The sequence below is a fragment of the Scyliorhinus canicula genome, chromosome 14 (genome assembly GCF_902713615.1).
Source record: "Scyliorhinus canicula chromosome 14, sScyCan1.1, whole genome shotgun sequence".
NCBI classification, from domain to species: domain Eukaryota; kingdom Metazoa; phylum Chordata; class Chondrichthyes; order Carcharhiniformes; family Scyliorhinidae; genus Scyliorhinus; species Scyliorhinus canicula.
In genome coordinates this window covers 45,559,643-45,578,001 of record NC_052159.1, presented here as the reverse complement: position 1 = coordinate 45,578,001, position 18,359 = coordinate 45,559,643, and the positions used below count along the sequence as shown (strand labels likewise).

Here is an 18,359-nt window from a genome sequence, read left to right as displayed (position 1 = left end):
AGAACCATTTGGATGAGCATTTAAACGGCAAGGTATAGTAGGCTATGGACCAAGTGCTGGTAAATGGCATCAGTATAAATTGATATCTGATGGTTGGCATGGACATGGTGGCCGGAGGGCCCGTTTCTGAGCTGTATGACTCTATCAGAAGGGAACAGTATGTACTCAGTCAATTGATGGCAGGCTCAATACTGACTGTTTCTCACATACATAAATGGTCAGGGTTAAACAACACAGATGACATCAAACTGGCAGGCTAGGGTGCAGGAGAATCGGATGAAGAAGCTACTAGAACACGCACGAACAGACTCAAAAACAGCTTCTTCCCCACTGTCACCAGACTCCTAAATGACCCTCTTATGGACTGACCTCATTAACACTACACCCATGTATGCTTCATCCGATGCCAATGCTTATGTAGTTACATTGTATATATTGTGTTGCCCTATTATGTATTCTCATGTATTTTCTTGAATTCTGTTTAATTCCCTTTTCTTCCCATGTACTGAATGATCTGTTGAGCTGCTTGCAGAAAAATACTTTTCACTGTACCTCGGTACATGTGACAATAAACAAATCCAATCCAAACCAATCCAATGAGTTATCAAAAGGGCCTAGTATGCAAGAGCAAAAGCAGATTAAATTTAAGGTCTAACATATACTAAGAATTGAGGAACATTATTTTAGGGGCAGGCTGAATGAGATTTGGGAGTGATCAACAGATATCCAGTTTTATAGAGCAACAAATCAAACAGGATATTGAGCTTAAAAACAGAAAATGTGACGTCTGACGGTGGCAATGAAGGTAGTGGGCACACACAAGGTGGCTTCTGCCCGAGGTTGGTTGCTTTGGCCATTTTGTCCGTTTTGAGGAGATCTTGCAGGTGTAAAAAGTGGGAATTGCAAAGACTAAGGTAATCTCCATTGGTAATGTTGAAGAATTACCAAACGCGAGGAGTACGACGATTAAGCGTGGCCAGTAGGCCCAGGACTCGAGTGGTACAGCAGGGGAAAAGATGGCGGAGGGATCTGTGGCGTTGTTGCCTGCATAATGGTCGGCAGAGGAGTTGGTGGAAATCCTGGGCGCCAGGTTTAAGCAGCAAAGGAAGATGGCTTCAGAGGATTTGGCAACGGTAGCAGAGTCGATTTAGGCTGCCCTGGAGAGAGTGGAGCAGAAGCTGCAGACACAGAATGTGTCAATTCAGAATGTGGAGGAGACGGAGCTGACCATGAAGATATTGCCTCGTTGGAGGCTGAAACGTTGATGATGGCGGAGCGTTAGAAAAAGTAGAGGGGAGAGTTTGACAATCTGGAGACTTGTTCGAGGAAGCAGAATCTGAGGATCGTAAGGCTGCCTGAAGGACCGAGGGAATGCAGGCCACGAAGTATGTGGCCAAGATGTTTGAGAAGTTGGTGGGAGAGAGGGGTCTTTGACCATCCTCATGGAGTGGATCCGACACGTAGGCCACTGAGAAGGAAGCCAAAGTGGGCAAGCTGCCGAGGGTGATCACTGTGAGGCTGCATTGGTAGTTGGATAAGGAGAGGATGCTGCATTGGCGAAGGGGACGCACAAGTGCATTTTGGAAGGTCATACGGTCCGTATCTACCAAGACTTGGAAGCAGAGGTGGCCAAGTGGCGGGCCGTGTTTAATAGGGTCAAGACGGCCCTATTCAGGGACAAGGTATCATTAGTGGTGCTGTACCCTGCTTGTCTGTGGTTCACGAGCGAGGGACAGGAGCATTACTGTGACAAGGCCCGGGCATGTTCCGATTCTTGGACGGCTTGGACTTTCCGGTGGTAGATGAGGGGAAGATGCAGGGGTTGGCTGCGTGGGTTTGATGCAGTCTGGAAAGGTCCCGGGTCCAGACAGACTCCCAGCAGAATTCTATAAAACATGTTACAGAACTGAGGCCCCTGTTAGAGGGGATGTTAATGAGTCGGCTGGCAAGGGGGAGTTCCCAACCACATTGTCACAGACATCAATTTCACTTCTTTTGAAGGATAAGAATCCAGAGAAGTTTGGACCGTAATGTCCGATATCATTGTTTAATGTGGATGCAAAGCTATTGGCTACGGGGCTGGCAATGTGCTGGGGATGATAGATGAGGACCAAATGGGATTTGTGATGAGGCGGCAGCTGCTGGAGAATATTAGACGGCTGCTGTATGTGATTATGATTCCCCCCAGGGAGTGGGGTCAGGAAATGGAGGTGATGGTGTCTATGAACGCAGAGAAGATGTTTGACTGGGTTGAGTGGGATTATTTGTTCGAGATGCTGGAGTAGTTGGTTTTGGACAGGGGTCATTGGATTGGATTAGGTTGTTGCACAGAGCCCCCACGGTGAGTGTTCACACGAATACAATTAGCTCAGGGTAATTCCGTCTGCCACGGGGAACAAGGCCGGAGTGTCCGTTGTTTCCATTGCTTTTTTGCGTTGGTAATCGAGCCTTTGGCAATGACGCTTAGAGTTTTGGAGGGGGTGGAGGGGTGGAATGGAATGAAGCATTGGGACAGGCAGAGTGGGGGTTGGTGCTGCCAAGCTTGCTGAATTATTACTGGGTGGCGATTGTTGAAAAGGTCAGAAAGTGGGTTGTGGAGAAGAGATCTGTGCGCAGGCAGATGGAGGAGGCCTCGTGAAGGAGGATGAGTTTGAGGGCATAGTTACTGGCACCTCTGCCATTCTGGCTGGCTAGGTACTCTACAAGCCCAGTAGTATGTGGGGAATCAGTGCAGCCAATATGTAAAGATGGAGGGTATATCATTGTGGACGCCAATCTGTGGCAAGCATTGGACCTAACCTGGCTGGGGTAAATACAAGCTCAAGGTGTGGGGGCCGGTTGGGTTAGAGTGCTTTAGGGACCTGTTTGTGGGGGAATAGGGTTGCGGAGTTGGGAGAGTTGGAGGAGTTGCTCCAGTTGCAGAGAGGTAATGGGTTTTGGTACTTGCAAGTCAGGGATTTTGTGAGGAAGGAGTTGGCCACATTTCAAGGTTGCCGCCCCAGCCGTTGCATGAAAAAACCCGAAGGATGAGATAAGGGAGGGTAGGATCTTGGACATATGCGGGGAATTGATGGAACGGGAGAGGGCCTTCGGTGGAGGATATAAAGCGGAAGTGGGAAGAGGAGCTGGGGGTGTATTTGAGGTGGGGCAATGGAGTGAGGCTTTGTGAAGGGTAAATTAGACCTCCTCGTCTGCAAGGCTAAACTTAATCTCTGAGGAACTCCTGCAGTGATGTCCTGGAGCCGAGATGATTGACCACCAACCAACGTCTTCCTTTGTGCCCGGTATGACTCCAACCAGCGGAGAGTTTTCTCCCTGATTCCCATCGACTCCAGTTTAGCTAGGGCTCCTTGATGCCATACTCAGTCAAATGCTGCCTTGATGTCAAGGGCAGTCACTCTCACCTCACCTCTGGCATTCAGCGCTTTTGTCCATGTTTAAACAAAGGCTGTAATGAGGTCAGGAGCAGGGTGATCATGGCGGAACATGAACTGAACTTTATTGCCGATGAAGTGCTGCTTGATAAAACTGTTGATAACTCCTTCCGGCTGATGGAGAGTAGACTGATAGGGCAGTAACTGGTTGGGTTGGATTTGTCCTGTTTCTTGTACAGGAGACACCTGGGCAATTTTCCACGTTGCTGAGTAGATGCCAGTTTTGTAGTTGTACTGGAACAGCTCGAGTACATGATTACACAAATTATTCCAGATCCCCAGAGGATCTCTCATCAATGTTAACTGTATCAATTGAAGTCAAGTACTGTAGGTGGAGGACATTGATTGGATGGTTACCCAAGCACATACAAAGAGAGACTTGCTGAGACAAGAGTTAAGTGGAGCCAGGAGATACCTACTTGTAGGTTTTCACTCTGCAAATAAATATATTGCAAGTAAAGGCTGGCTTTGAGTTCTTTCTTCACTAACTGGTGGTCAAGAGGATAATATTCCTCATTTTCTTCATTCCTCAATATGTTCAGTTTTCCTGCTCTCCCAAGTTTCCCCAACCCTCAGTTGCCAATTTTCAGGACATCTCTACCCTAAACAGAACTAATGATTTAATTTAGGGCAGCCTTTGAGCTGACCAAAACAGTCTGAAGTTTGATGATATTGGCATCTTATGGCACCCAACTTTACCATGTGCTATTCTGTTTGAATGACAGCAAATTATTAGTGTTGTTTCTCTCTCAATTCACTCAAGGCTTCCGTCGAGTTTTATTTTTGTAACTATTTTTACTGTCTGAATTTCTGTATCCTAGACGATTCACACATCTTTTACTCCTTTTCTCACATTCTCCAGTTCTTATATTTAAACCCTACTGGGCGGTATGGTGGTGCAGTGGTTAGCACTGCTGCCATACGGCGCCAAGGACCCGGGTTCAATTCCATGTGGAGTTTGCACATTCTCCCAGTGCCTGCATGAGTCCCACCCCAACAATCCAAAAATATGTGCAGGGTAGGTGAATTGGCCATGCTAAATTACCCTGAATTGGAAAAAAAAAATGAATTGGGTACTCTAAATTTATTTTTTAAATATATTAAAACCCTACTTTCCGAACATCCGTTTCTCCGCATAGATAAGCTCGGCAATATTTTGTCTTTCCCTCTGCAGTTATGTAATGTTTTATCCTTCTTTCTCCACCTCCCTCGGAAGTTTCTACATTACTATATCTCTCTTACCTGCTATATCTCTCTTACCTACTAAGAAAAGACAGGATTTTAACAGCGTTCCTAATAAATCAATTGTGGAAAATCAGCATTTCTGCACTCACTTCCCGGAGGCTGTATAGTTTGTCCCATTAACGAAGACCTCCTCAGACAGCTGCCAGTTCTTGAGTGACCCTTTCACAAAGCCAGAGACCATGACGAAACACAGCACCAGGACGTTGATGCAAGTGAAGACTTTGTTCACCATTGCCGACTCCTTCACTCCGAAAGATAATAATCCTGAACGAGCAAAAAAAATTAATCAAAAACGGATCTCCCATTTTCTCTAAAATGCTGCAGAGAAACTTAAGTTTACTGTCAATATCTTTTAAGTACCGCTTCAGCCAGACACCAGACAAGAACAATCTGATAGAAATCAGTTTTGGCACAGAATGAATGCAAGTATGATATATGTCCAAAAATTGTAACCTGAACATGGTCAAGTTGCTCCAACTTGTCTATTAACAGAACATTACTTCATCCAGTAACATGCCTTCAGTTCTCAAATCCTACAGAGCCCCTTCACACATGCACTCTAATGGAGCTATAAAAAAAAAAGTACGTTAAATGTCACAATCTCGAAAAGATTGATCCATAATAATCTGGGAACTAGGAAAGTGTTTGTTGCAGCAAGCACTGTAAATAAAAGCCATTCCTCATTTTGGTTCAGTCCACATCTGCTCAAAGGGGAAGTAAGCATGTAATGTGCAGGAGCATAACATGGCAGATACGGCACAACAGTATACACACTACATTAATCCTGATGCTTCTTAGCAGATTTTATTCAATGGAATATCAGGAAGAGGAGGCTCCAGAAATTTTTTTTCAAAAATTAAAGATAATTGCTGCCCGAGGCCACTTTCCTTTAATCACCGTCCTAGGTTGTTGAGTCACTTCACCTCTTCTCTCCCCCATCCCCACCAACTGCTCAAAAATCTGCTTGAAAATTCACAATATCCTCAACTACAAAGTGGAGAAATGCGAGGAAGAAAATGTTCAAAACAAGGCTTGGCTCGAGTCAGAACTCAGAACTTGGCTTGGTCTGAAGCTTCTGATTTGAAAGCAGACTCAATGTCATCGCGGTTAAGAAATAGCAGCAGAAAACACAATTTAGGTTGATGCATGCAAAAAAGAAATCTGAAGAAACAGCTGACAAGATACTATGTATAGCAGAACGGAGAAATCATTAGCTAGGATGATAATCGTGCACTGTTAAATGGCAGTGGTGGGCTCCAATGCTGTGCAGAAGAATATAAATAGCCATCTGCTGCATCTATGAGTTCTATCTGCCCTCATGTTACTTCACAATTATATTGCTGGCACCATGCAGGAGACAATCTACCCTTCAGGTAAACAATGTGTTTTAAAAAGTAAATGTTACCGTACCATTATAGGGAGAGAAAAAAAAAATCAGTCACCCACATGCAGTTAATGTGGTATCATTATTGAATTATAGAATTTACAATGCAGAAGGAGGCTATTCAAGCCATCGAATCTGCACCGACCCTTGGAATAAGCACCCTACCTAAGCCCACACTTCCACCCCATCCCCGTATCCCAGTAACCCCATCTAACCTTTTTGATAACCAAGGGCAATTTAGCATGGCCAATTTACCTAATCTGCACGTCTTCGGACTGTGGGAGAAACCAGATGGAAACCCGTGCAGACACGGGGAGAACGTGAAGACTTACCAGTCTATAATTCCCTGCTTTCTCGCTACCTCCCTTTTTGAATATCGGAGTGAAGGGAGCTACCCTCCAATCTGCAGGGACAGTACCAGAGTCTATAGAATCCCAGAAGATGACCACCAATGCATCCATTATTTCCAGAGCCGCCTCCTTAAGCACTCTGGGATGCAGATTTTCAGGCCCTGGGGATTTATCCATCTTCAATCCTATCAGTTTTCCCAGCACCATTTCTCTACTAATGTTGATCTCCCTCAGTTCTTCCCTCTCACTAAACCTTTCATTCTCCAGCATTTCTGGGATCTGATTTGTGTCCTCATTTGTGAAGTCTGAACCAAAGCATGTATTTAATTGATCAGCCATTTCTTTGTCCCTTATTATGCATTTCCCTGTTTCTGTCTGCAGTGGGCCGACATTTCTCTTTACCAATCTCTTTCTCTTCATATAGCTGTAGAAACTCTTAGTGTCCTTCTTTATGTTCCCTGCAAGCTTCCTTTCGTACCTGTACTTTCCCCTTCTTAATCAATCCCTTCGTCCTTCTTTGCCTAATTCTAAACTGTTCCCAATCCTCAGACCTATTAATTTTCTTAGCCAATCTGGATGCTTCTTCCTTGGATCGGATACCATTTCTAATTTCCTTTGTAAGCCATGGATTGACCCTCTTACCCACTTTGCGTTTGTGCCAGACAGGAATGAACAGTTGCAGTTCCTCCATGCGTTCCTTGAATGTTTCCCATTGTCTATCCACTGTCATCCCTTTAAGTAATTCTCCCCAATCGATCAAGGCCAACTCGCGCCTCATATCCTCATAGTTCGCTTTATTAAGATTCAGCACCCTAGTCTCTGAATCAACTACTTCACTCTCCACCTTGATAAAAAAAAATTCTCCCATGTTAGGGTCACTTATCCCCAAAGGGTCTTGTACACCCAGATTGGCAATGATTCCCTTCTCATTACACAGTAGCCAGTCTAAGATGGTCTTCTCTCTAGTTGGTTCCTCCACATATTGGTCAAGAAAACCATACCGTATACACTCCATGAATTCCTCCTCTATGGCATTGTGGCTAATTTGATTTGCCCAATCTATGTAAAGATTAAAATCACCCATGATCATCGATATTCCCTTATTACATGCATCTCTAATTTCGTGTTTAATGCCATTCCCAATCACACCAGTGCAGTTTGGGGGCCTATATATGACACCCACTAATGTTTTTTGTCCCTTGGTATTTCTCAACTCCACCCATACAGATTCCACATTGTCAGAGCTAATATCCTTTCTCACTATCGTACAGCACTGCCACACCACTGTGGTGTTCTTTTATGTCTGTCCTTCCTAAATACTGAGAACCCTGTGACATTCAGTTCCCATCCCTGTTCACCCTGCAGCCATGTCTCCGTAATCCCAATTATATCATACCCATTTATATCTATCTGTGCGATTAGTTCATCTACTTTATTGCAAATGCTCCGTGCATTAAGGCACAGAGCTTTTAAGTTGGTCTTTTTCACAATGCTCGTCTTGCTCCCAATATTTTTCTCTACTGCCCTGTTTGAATTTTGTCCTTATTCACTTTTCTACCTTTTACATTTGTCCTTGCTCCCTCTTTCTCTGACTCCTTGGGAACTCCCCCTGGCATTTTAGTTTAAACCCTCCCCAACCACTCTAGCAAATACGTAGCGAGGTCCCGTGTGAGGCTAGAGTTTTGGTGCACCCGGTGAGGCCACACAAACCAACATCCAGCTGGGTACAAGAGGATCACCATGGAGGATCCAGGCTAGGAAAACAGCCCAGATCAATGAAAAGGGAGGTTGTTTTTGTTTTTAGTAGTGCACGAGGTACAGGCGTCTTTTCTCCAAGGTCCAGTGAGATTAGGCATTCTTTTCAGCAGCACCTCATCAGTGAGAGCTCTCAGCAACATGGGGATGGTGAGGAGCCAAGATGTGCCTGTGATAGCACAGGCTCCCACAGGCCCTGTGCCGTTGAGGCAGCCACATTTCCCTGGAGGAACAATAGATCGAATCCTGGTCAACTTGCTGATGTTGCAGCCCTAGAGTTTTGGGGGCCAAAATAAGGAATCATTGATTCAACAGATTAACAGTCAAACTCCAATTTCAGATTAAACTGGAACCCCTGGAGTAGATTATTGAGACCAGTGCCTATTTTAAATATATCACAAGCACTGAAAAAATGAAAAATATACATGTTGTTAAAAATTCATCTACATATTTCTGGGATTTCCAGGTATCTGCCACTCTTGTCCTGCTGGATGGTAGTGGCAGTGGGATTGGAAGGTGCTGCCTGAGAAACCATGACAAGTTCCGACAGTGCATAGTGTAGACTGTACATATAGCTGCCACTGTTAGTCGGTGGTGGAGAGTTTAAACGTTTGTGGAAGGGGGAGCAATTAAGTGGGCTGCTTTGTTCTGGATGGTGTTGAGTTTTGGGAGCGTTGCTGTAGCTGCACTCATTCAGGCAAGTGGAGAGCATTCCATTACACTCTTAACTTGTGCCTTGATTGATGGACAGGCCTTGGGGACTACTTGCTATACGATTCCTAATATTTTACCTGCTCTGGCAGCCAATGTATTAATATGGCTAGTCCAGTTCAGTCTCTGATCAATGGTAACCCCCCATGATGTTGATTTACCCTCTAATTCCAAAGCCCCTGCCTTGCCCAGATTTACTCAGGCTGGGTGAGACAGGAGCAGCAAAGCGGTGCCCACGGTTGCATTGGCATGGAGTAACTGGGGCAGAGAGGTAAGACACGCTCCCTTTTTACAGCACTGGCTATTGTAAACGGGATGTTTGAAGGGACAATTTGAATGCAGCTGCTAAGTGGTTCAGGCCAATGCGGACCAGAGGGTGGATGGGGGCGATCAGGCCGGTGGGACGTTGCGCGCATACGCGTGAACCTCGGTCTGGGTGTTTAAATAGTTATTCCGGAGTTAGAAGCGATTATTATTCCTCCCAATTCTTTCAGAGTAACAATGAGGGTAAAATTGGCAGAACCATCCGAAGTTAGCAATTTAAATCACTTCTGTTGGATGGTTCCCAGCCCAGCTCAATTGTCCAGAGGGAGGTAGCCTGCTGGGCAATTGTTGGTAAACACATATATGGGAACCTCCTCAAAAAGATTCTCCAGCTCATCACTGAGGTACCCCTAAATGTATCACTGGGGATCCAGGGAGTCATGTGCCATCCTGTCAATAAAGTTTGAATTTAGCGAAACAGCATAAATAAGAACAGTCCTTGAGCCAGAGTATTTTTTGTAGTTGCACTAATTGAAGCGCAAACCACATTGCCATGGTTACTGAAATTCAGTTGTTCCAGTTAACTCAGCTAAATCAGTCTAAAAACAGGTTTGTAAAGTTGTGTTGTGAAAGAGTACGTGCCTGTCAGCAGTAAGATTATAAATACGGCAAAGACATCAGGATATTCTGCCAATATACCAGGAGCATTCATTGCCATATACTGACGACAGAACACTTCGATGTGTTTCCCAATGAGTTCGTCAAACGTAGCACTCCATGCTCTTGCAACGCTCGAAGTTCCTGAAGAGAGACAGAAAAATATCAGAACACTGCCAAATATCAAGTTTAGAAATTTGAATGAACAGCACTGGAATAGAAACAGGCACTTAGCAAAAGGACCAGCACTTCAAACAAGCTGACTCATGAAATCCAGTTCAGATGACAATTTTTCTAACTACTCTGCTCATTGCAAAATTTATAGAACATAGAACATTACAGCGCAGTACGGGCCCTTCGGCCCTCAATGTTGCGCCGACCTGTGAAACCATCTGAAGCCTATCTGACCTACACTATTCCATTTTCATCCATATGTCTATCCAGTGACCACTTAAATGCCCTTAAAGTTGGCGAGTCTACTACTGTTGCAAGCAGGGCGTTCCACACCCCTACTGCTCTCTGAGTAAAGAAACTGCCTCTGACATCTGTCCTATATCTATCACCCCTCAATTTAAAGCTATGTCCCCTCGTGTTGGTCATCACCATCCGAGGAAAAAGACTCTCACTGTCCACCCTATCTAACCCTCTGACTATCTTATATGTCTCTATTAAGTCACCTCTCAGCCTTCTACTCTCTAACGAAAACAACTTCAAGTCCCTGAGCCTTTCTTGTAAGACCTTCCCTCCATACCAGGCAACATCCTAGTAAATCTCCTCTGCACCTTTTCCAAAGCTTCCACATCCTTCCTATAATGTGGTGACCAGAACTGCACACAGTACTCCAGGTGCGGCTGCACCAGAGTTATATACAGCTGCAGCATGACCTTGTGGCTCCGAAACTCAATCCCCCTGCTGATAAAGGCTAGCACACCATATGCCTTCTTAACAGCCCTATTAACCTGGGTGGCAACTTTCAGGGATTTATGGACCTGGATGCCAAGATCTCTCTGTTCATCTACACTACCAAGAATCTTGCCATTAGCCCAGTACTCTGCATTCCTGTTACTCCTTCCAAAGTGAACCACCTCACACTTTTCCGCAATAAACTCCATCTGCCACCTCTCAGCCCAGCTCTGCAGCTTATCTATGTCCCTCTGTATCCTATAACATCCTTCAGCACTATCCACAACTCCACCGACCTTCGTGTCATCTGCAAATTTACTAACCCATCCTTCTACACCCTCTTCCAGGTCATTTATAAAAATGACAAACAGCAATGGCCCCAAAGCAGATCCTTGCGGTACACCACTAGTAACTGAACTCCAGGGTGAACATTTGCCATCAACCACCACCCTCTGTCTTCTTTCAGCTAGCCAATTACTGATCCAAACCGATAAATCACCTTCAATCCCATACCTCCTTATTTTCTGCAATAGCCTACCGTGGGGAACCTTATCAAACGCCTTACTGAAATCCATATACACCACATCAACCGCTTTACCCTCATCCACCTGTTTGGTCACCTTCTCAAAAAACTCAATAAGGTTTGTGAGGCATGACCTGCCCTTCACAAAACCGTGTTGACTATCGCTAATCAACTTGTTCTTTTCAAGATGATTATAAACCCTATCTCTTATAACCTTTTCCAACATTTTACCCACAACCGAAGTAAGGCTCACAGGTCTATAATTACCAGGGTTGTCTCTACTCCCCTTCTTGAACAAGGGGACAACATTTGCTATCCTCCAGTCTTCCGGCACTATTCCCGTCGACAAAGATGACATAAAGATCAAGGACAAAGGCTCTGCAATCTCCTCCCTGGCTTCCCAGAGAATCCTAGGATAAATCCCATCGGCCCAGAGGACTTATCTATTTTGACATTTTCCAAAATTGCTAACACCTCCTCCTTTTGAACCCCAATTCCATCTAGCCTGGTCGACTGAACCCGAGTATTCTCCTCGACAACATTGTCTTTCTCCAGTGTAAACACGGACGAAAAATATCCATTTAACGCTTCCCCTATCTCCTCTGATTCCACACACAACTTTCCACTACTATCCTTGATTGGCCCTGATTTTACTCTAGTCATTCATTTGTTCCTGATATACCTATAGAAAGCCTTAGGGTTTTCCTTGATCCTATCCGCCAACGACTTTTCGTGTCCTCTCCTCGCTCTTCTTAACTCTCCCTTTAGGTCCTTCCTGGCTAACTTGTAACTCTCAAGTGCCCTAACTGAGCCTTCATGTCTCATCCTAACATAAGCCTTCTTCTTCCTCTTGACAAGTGCTTCAACTTCCTTAGTAAACCACGGTTCCCTTGCTCGACAACTTCCTCCCTGCCTGACAGGTACATACTTATCAAGGACATGCAGTAGCTGTTCCTTGAAAAAGCTCCACATTTCGATTGTACCCATCCCCTGCAGTTTCCTTCCCCATCCTATACATCCTAAATCTTGCCGAATAGCATCATAATTGCCTTTCCCCCAGCTATAATTCTTGCCTTGCGGTATATACCTATCCCTGCCCATTGCTAAAGTAAACATAACCGAGTTGTGATCACTATCACCAAAGTGCTCACCTACACCTAAATCTAACACCCGGCCGGGTTCATTACCCAGTACCAAATCTAATGTGGCCTCGCCCCTTGCTGGCCTGTCTACATACTGTGTCAGAAAACCCTCCTGCACACACTGTACAAAAACTGACCCATCTATAGTACTCGAACTATAGTATTTCCAGCCAATATTTGGAAAGTTAAAGTCCCCCATAACAACTACCCTGTTACTCTCGCTCCTGTCGAGAATCATCTTTGCAATCCTTTCCTCTACATCTCTGGAACTATTCGGAGGTCTATAGACAACTCCCAACAGGGTGACCTCTCCTCTCCTGTTCCTGACCTCGGCCCATACTACCTCAGTAGACGAATCCTCAAACGTCCTTTCTACTGCCGTAATACTTTCCTTGATTAACAATGCCACACACCCCCCCTCTTTTACCATCTTCTCTGTTCTTACAGAAACATCTAAATCCTGGAACCTGCAACAACCATTCCTGTCCCTGCTCTACCCATGTCTCCGAAATCGCCACATCGAGATCCCAGGTACCAACCCATGCTGCAAGCTCACCCACCTTATTCCGGATGCTCCTGGGGTTGAAGTAGACACACTTCAAACCAGCGTCTTGCTTGCTGGTGCCCTCTTTCGAACTTTTAGCTCTAGCCCTGACCTCACTACTCTCAACATCCTGTACACTGGGACTACAATTTAGGTTCCCATCCCCCTGCTGAATTAGTTTAACCCCCCCCCCCCCCCCCCGGAAGAGCACTAGCAAATCTCCCCCCCAGGATATTGGTACCCCTCTGGTTCAGGTGAAGACCATCCTTTTTGTAGAGGTCCCACCTACCCCAGAATGAGCCCCAATTATCCAGGAAACCAAAACCCTCCCTCCTGCACCATCCCTGTAGCCACGTGTTCAACTCCTCTCTCTCCTTATTTCTCATTTCGCTAGCACGTGGCACGGGTAACAACCCAGAGGTAACAACTCTGTTTGTTCTAGCTCTCAGCTTCCACCCTAGCTCCCTGAATTTCTGTCTCAAATCCCCATCTCTCTTCCTACCTATGTCGTTGGTACCTATGTGGACCACGACTTGGGGATGCTCCCCCTCCCCCTTAAGGATCTCAAAAACACGATCAGAGACATCACGAACCCTGGCACCTGGGAGGCAACACACCAACCGTGTGTCTCTTTCGTTCCCACAGAACCTCCTGTCTGTTCCTCTAACTATGGAGTCCCCAATGACAAGTGCTCTGTTCCTCTTCTCCCTTCCCTTCTGAGCAACAGGGACAGACTCTGTGCCAGAGACCTGTGCCCTATTGCTTATCCCTGGTAAGTCGTCCCCCGCAACAGTATCCAAAACGGTATACTTGTTATAGAGGGGAACGACCACATGGGATCCCTGCACTGCCTGCCGGTTCCCTCTCCCTCCCCTGACGGTAACCCATCTACCTTCTTCTTTTACCCGAGGTGTGACTACCTCCGTATAACTCCTCTCAATAACCTCCTCCGCCTCCCGAATGATCCGAAGTTCATCCAGCTCCAGTTCCAGGTCCCTAACGCGGTTCACGAGGAGCTGGAGTTGGGTGCACTTCCCGCAGATGTAGTCAGCAGGTTATGAATGGAACATTTTGGAGCATTAGACTACAACCAGCAATAAGGAGACTGAATTAGCGCCAAAATCATTATCTGAACATGTTAAATGAAATGAATTGAAAATCGCTTATTGTCACAAGTAGGCTTCAAATGAAGTTACTGTGAAAAGCCCCTAGTCGCCACATTCCAGCGCCTGTTCGGGGACACCATTTGAATGCGACACTAGAATCATCGAAACCCGACAGTGCAGGAGGCTGCCATTTGGCCCATCGAGAGCACCCTATCTAGGCCCACTCCCCCACGCCATCCCTGTAACCCCATAACCCAGACTAACCTTTGGGCAATTTAGGCAACCTTTGGGCACTAAGAGGAAATTTAGCATGGCCAATCCACCTAACCTGCACATCTTTGGACTGTGGGAGGAAACACTAACTGCATTGCACAACAGGAAGATGAGAAGGGGAATCATTAAAGCTTGGAAAAACATATTTTGTGTAGGCTTTGACCGAAGACAATCCTGACTAGATTATGGCAAATCAGTCTGTGTAATTTATGATCCTGCACCAGACCCCAACAGTGGTTAGGATACTGGACAAAACCCATTTTTAAAAAATTTGTAAGACTGTGAGGAAAGGATACCTTGCTCCAGGAGTGATTCACGCAAAATAGGGATATAGCATATGAAACCAAAATTTATTACTAACACAGTATTAAAATATCTTTAACAATCACACAAGAAGCAGCTTGCATTTAGCCCGTAAACAATGCTGACCAATACAATGGCACAATAACCCTTAACTGCTACCTTTATTTTTTAATTCAAACAAGAAAACTCTCTCAGTTTTCTTCCAATCCACTTTTAAATACAGTTAGCATCTTACTAAATGGAACATGAATGGCTGGAATACTCCTGCCATTGCGATTCACTTTTCCCACAGGCAGCGCAGTCCTGCCCGCCGGTTTCCTGGTGACTGTGGGATGGTGTCAATCGGAAATCCCATTGACAAAGCAGTGGGAAAATAGAATCCCGCCGCTAGCAGACTGCAGGCTGCTGAGAAACATATGGCTGGGGGACTAGAGAATCCAGCCCAATGTCCCAAATTAACTACACCCAGGGAACCCTCTTAATATTAACAAAAATCCATTTGCCCAAACCTTTACGATTCTTTAATTGCTGTCTGGCAAACCAGGATGTTTAAAAACACTACTACTGCAGTGATGCACACTTACCCAGGCTTATCTCCTTACAACATCAAATATATAACACAATATATCTCAAATTCCTACATCTGAAATTCCTACATTCACCACAAGCTCAGATGTTTATATTAACTATGATTTTTAAAAATCCTGACCACTTATATATTAAAAACTCTGGGTGATCCCACTCAACTAATCTCAAGCTTCTCTTGTGAAACACAGGATGGCATTCCGAACTTTAAACACAGATGCCCTGCAGCAATCCACTCACTCACCGTGCATCTTGCGATGGAAGACTAAAGGCAGGTTCTCCAAGATTATGCAAAATGGCTATCGGATCAAAAGATTAATGCATGCTGAAAATCCAGATGTTAGCCCGATGAGTCAGCGTGGAAAATAAAAATCAGAAAACTTCTGAAATTTATGTCCACTATCAGGGAGTGTGCTACAGTGCCACGAAACATATCCTCTATCTCCCAAAACTGATTAATTAGCTTTTCTCAAGAGCTGATCACTGAATCGTGATTAAGAAGCCAAATCTAAAACTGTACCACCCCAATGATGGCACGGTAGCACAGTGGTTATCACTACTGCGTCACAGCACCAGGGTCCCAGGTTCGATTCCCACTTGGGTCACTGTCTGTGCGGAGTCTGCACATTCTCTCCGTGTCTGCTTGGGTTTCCTCCAGGTGCTCTGGTTTCCTCCCACAAGTCCCGAAAGACTTGCAGTTAGGTAAATTGGACATTCTGAATTCTCCCGCTGTGTACACAAACAGGTGCCGGAGTATGGTGACTAGGGGATTTTCACAGTAACTTCACTGCAGTGTTAACGTAAGCCTACTTGCAACGCTAAGGAAAATTAATATGGCTAAGCCAGGGCAGCACGGTGGCACATTGGTTAGCAATCTTTCACCCCCACAACCCAAAGACGTGCAGGGTAGGTGCATCGGCCACGCCAAATTGCCTCTTAATTGAAAAAAAATGAATTGGGTACACTAAATTTATAAAAACAAATTTAAAAAACAAACAAAAAAAAATTATTACGGCTAAGATGATGTAACTGATCCCAAGTACATAGCTGGTAACTTCATTTGTACACATCACTACCACATTGATTTACCCAATAAACCCACCTCCGAGCCGCCACCAAACAGTTCACTGCTACTTTTCACGATGCCATATCAGAGCGGGCATCAAAGCAATCCCCAAACCAATGCTGGTTGCATTGGCAAGCCAAGTGCTGTGTGTAAATTCCCGACAATAGAACCGCACTTACCAATTACATAAGAAAGGATTAGATTCCAACCAGTGATGAAGGCCAACAGTTCCCCAACCGTTACATAGCTGTAGAGATAAGCAGAACCTGTCTTTGGGACTCTAGCACCAAACTCTGCATAACAGAGGCCAGCCAGCACAGAGGCCAAAGCAGCAATCAAGAATGAGAGAACGATGGCGGGGCCAGAATTCTCCCGGGCTACGGCTCCAGCCAGCACATAGACACCTGCCCCCAGGGTACTGCCAACACCAAGGGCAACCAAGTCCACTGTGGTCAAACATCGAGCAAGTCTGGTATCTTCATTGCTGCAGTCCACATATTTACGGCGAACCAGCTGGCGTCCAAAATAAATAAGCGGCTTACAATCCATCGCGCTGACTAGCTGTGCTCGCTAGAACAGATTTACTGAAGGACACAAACCTGAAAGGAAGAGGAAATACAATTGATGAAAAGAAGATAAACCTACTTTACTATTCAAAAGTTTGTTTTGACATGCTTATTCTTCTAAACAAAACCTAAGTTACACTGGCTATTTATCAACAAGATAGAAGGCAAGACTTAAGGTAACAAAATAAGAATATACATAAAATATAATATAACATACATTATTATATTTTAAAGACTCAACCATAAGTTATTAAATGGTGACAAGTCATTGTTCAGTGAATCATCTTTAAATCATTACTACCCAAAATATCTTTTGTCATCCCCCCCCCCCCCCAATTCTAATTACATCACGGTGAACATTATTCAGAAAGCATTCTCACAATCCAGTTAATATTCAGAAGGCAGGCGTCTGGTGACCACATGAGAGCAACTTGCACGGGATGTGGCTCCTGCCAGGGTCCTTGCATTTTGATCCTTTTTGTCCGTTTTTCCGGGAGATTTTTGGTTCCAACCCAGCAGGTTGGCGTGGAGAATGGAAAGCCGACAGAGGAATGTCAAAAACTTTGGGAAAGAAACCCTTGGCTGGTAGCAGAACAAAGGAATCAGTGGGAGGAAAGATGGCGCAGGCAGCCGCATCCACCATGTTGGAAACGCTGGCGGGGGTGATGGCGCAGGAGTTGGAGAAGTTTGGAAGACAGGTGGATGGACAATTTGAGTCAAGGAAAGGAGTTTAAAGAGTTGTTTACAACCACCATCGAGGTCGCCTTGGGCCTGATACGAGGGCAGATGGGCAAGACAGTCAAGGCTGTCAAAGCTGAAGGAGCAAGGCAAGGCACTGAAGGAAGCCTTGTTGAGGCACAAAGGTCAGCTTGCTTCGTTGGAAGCTGAAATGGGGGGTGGGGGGGGGGGGGGCACGGAACTAACAGTGACATGGGGATTTTCTTTGTCTCTCCCATTGGTTGGGACAGGTGGCCATCTTAGATGGGCCTGGGGCCTAGGAACTGGTGATGAAGGTATGTCACATCGCAGTGGTAATGGCTGACTCGAGGGTAAGGGCCTCGACAAGGTCAGTCACCTGGAACATGCATGGCCTGAAGAGGGGGAGGATTTTTGCACATTTGAAAAAGAGTTTGGCAGCCAACATGGTGTATTTACATGCGGGCACAGGACCAGACCAGGCTCCAGAAATCCTGGGTGAGCCAGGTGTTTCACTTGAACTTTGATAGTGGGGGGGGGGGGGGGGAGAAATCGGGATCTTAATCGAGAGGGTCCGGTTCCAGATGGAGCAGGTCATAGCTGGTCATAGGAGGAACGGTGCCTGATGATGGCAGGCATATTAGAGGGGAAGCCGGTGGTCCTAGTGAACGTGTATGCCCAAAAGCGGGATGATGTATTGTTAATGAGGCGGTTGCTGGCTACAGTACCGGATCTGGACCACCAACTAATTTTGGGGTGAGATGAACTGTGTGTTGGACCCAAGGATGGATCCCTCCAGGTTGCAATCGTTGGTTCCGGTTGGGATGGCGAAGGTATTGTCTGTATTTATGG

The 18,359-nt window shown here is 45.4% G+C and overlaps 1 protein-coding gene across 3 annotated transcripts in view; it reads right to left on the bottom strand.

Annotated features, from left to right (window-relative positions):
• The window catches only part of LOC119977840 (high affinity cationic amino acid transporter 1-like), a 109,682-nt gene that overhangs the window by 25,835 nt on the left and 65,488 nt on the right, over positions 1-18,359 (bottom strand). For all 3 annotated transcript variants that reach the window (XM_038819079.1, XM_038819080.1, XM_038819078.1), the window contains exons 2-4: positions 16,425-16,844; positions 9,786-9,944; positions 4,769-4,943 (exon numbers count right to left, since the gene is read on the bottom strand). In XM_038819079.1, the coding sequence (XP_038675007.1) occupies positions 4,769-4,943; positions 9,786-9,944; positions 16,425-16,794 (704 nt within the window). In that variant the 5' untranslated portion in view covers positions 16,795-16,844. The remainder of the gene's footprint in view (positions 1-4,768; positions 4,944-9,785; positions 9,945-16,424; positions 16,845-18,359) is intronic.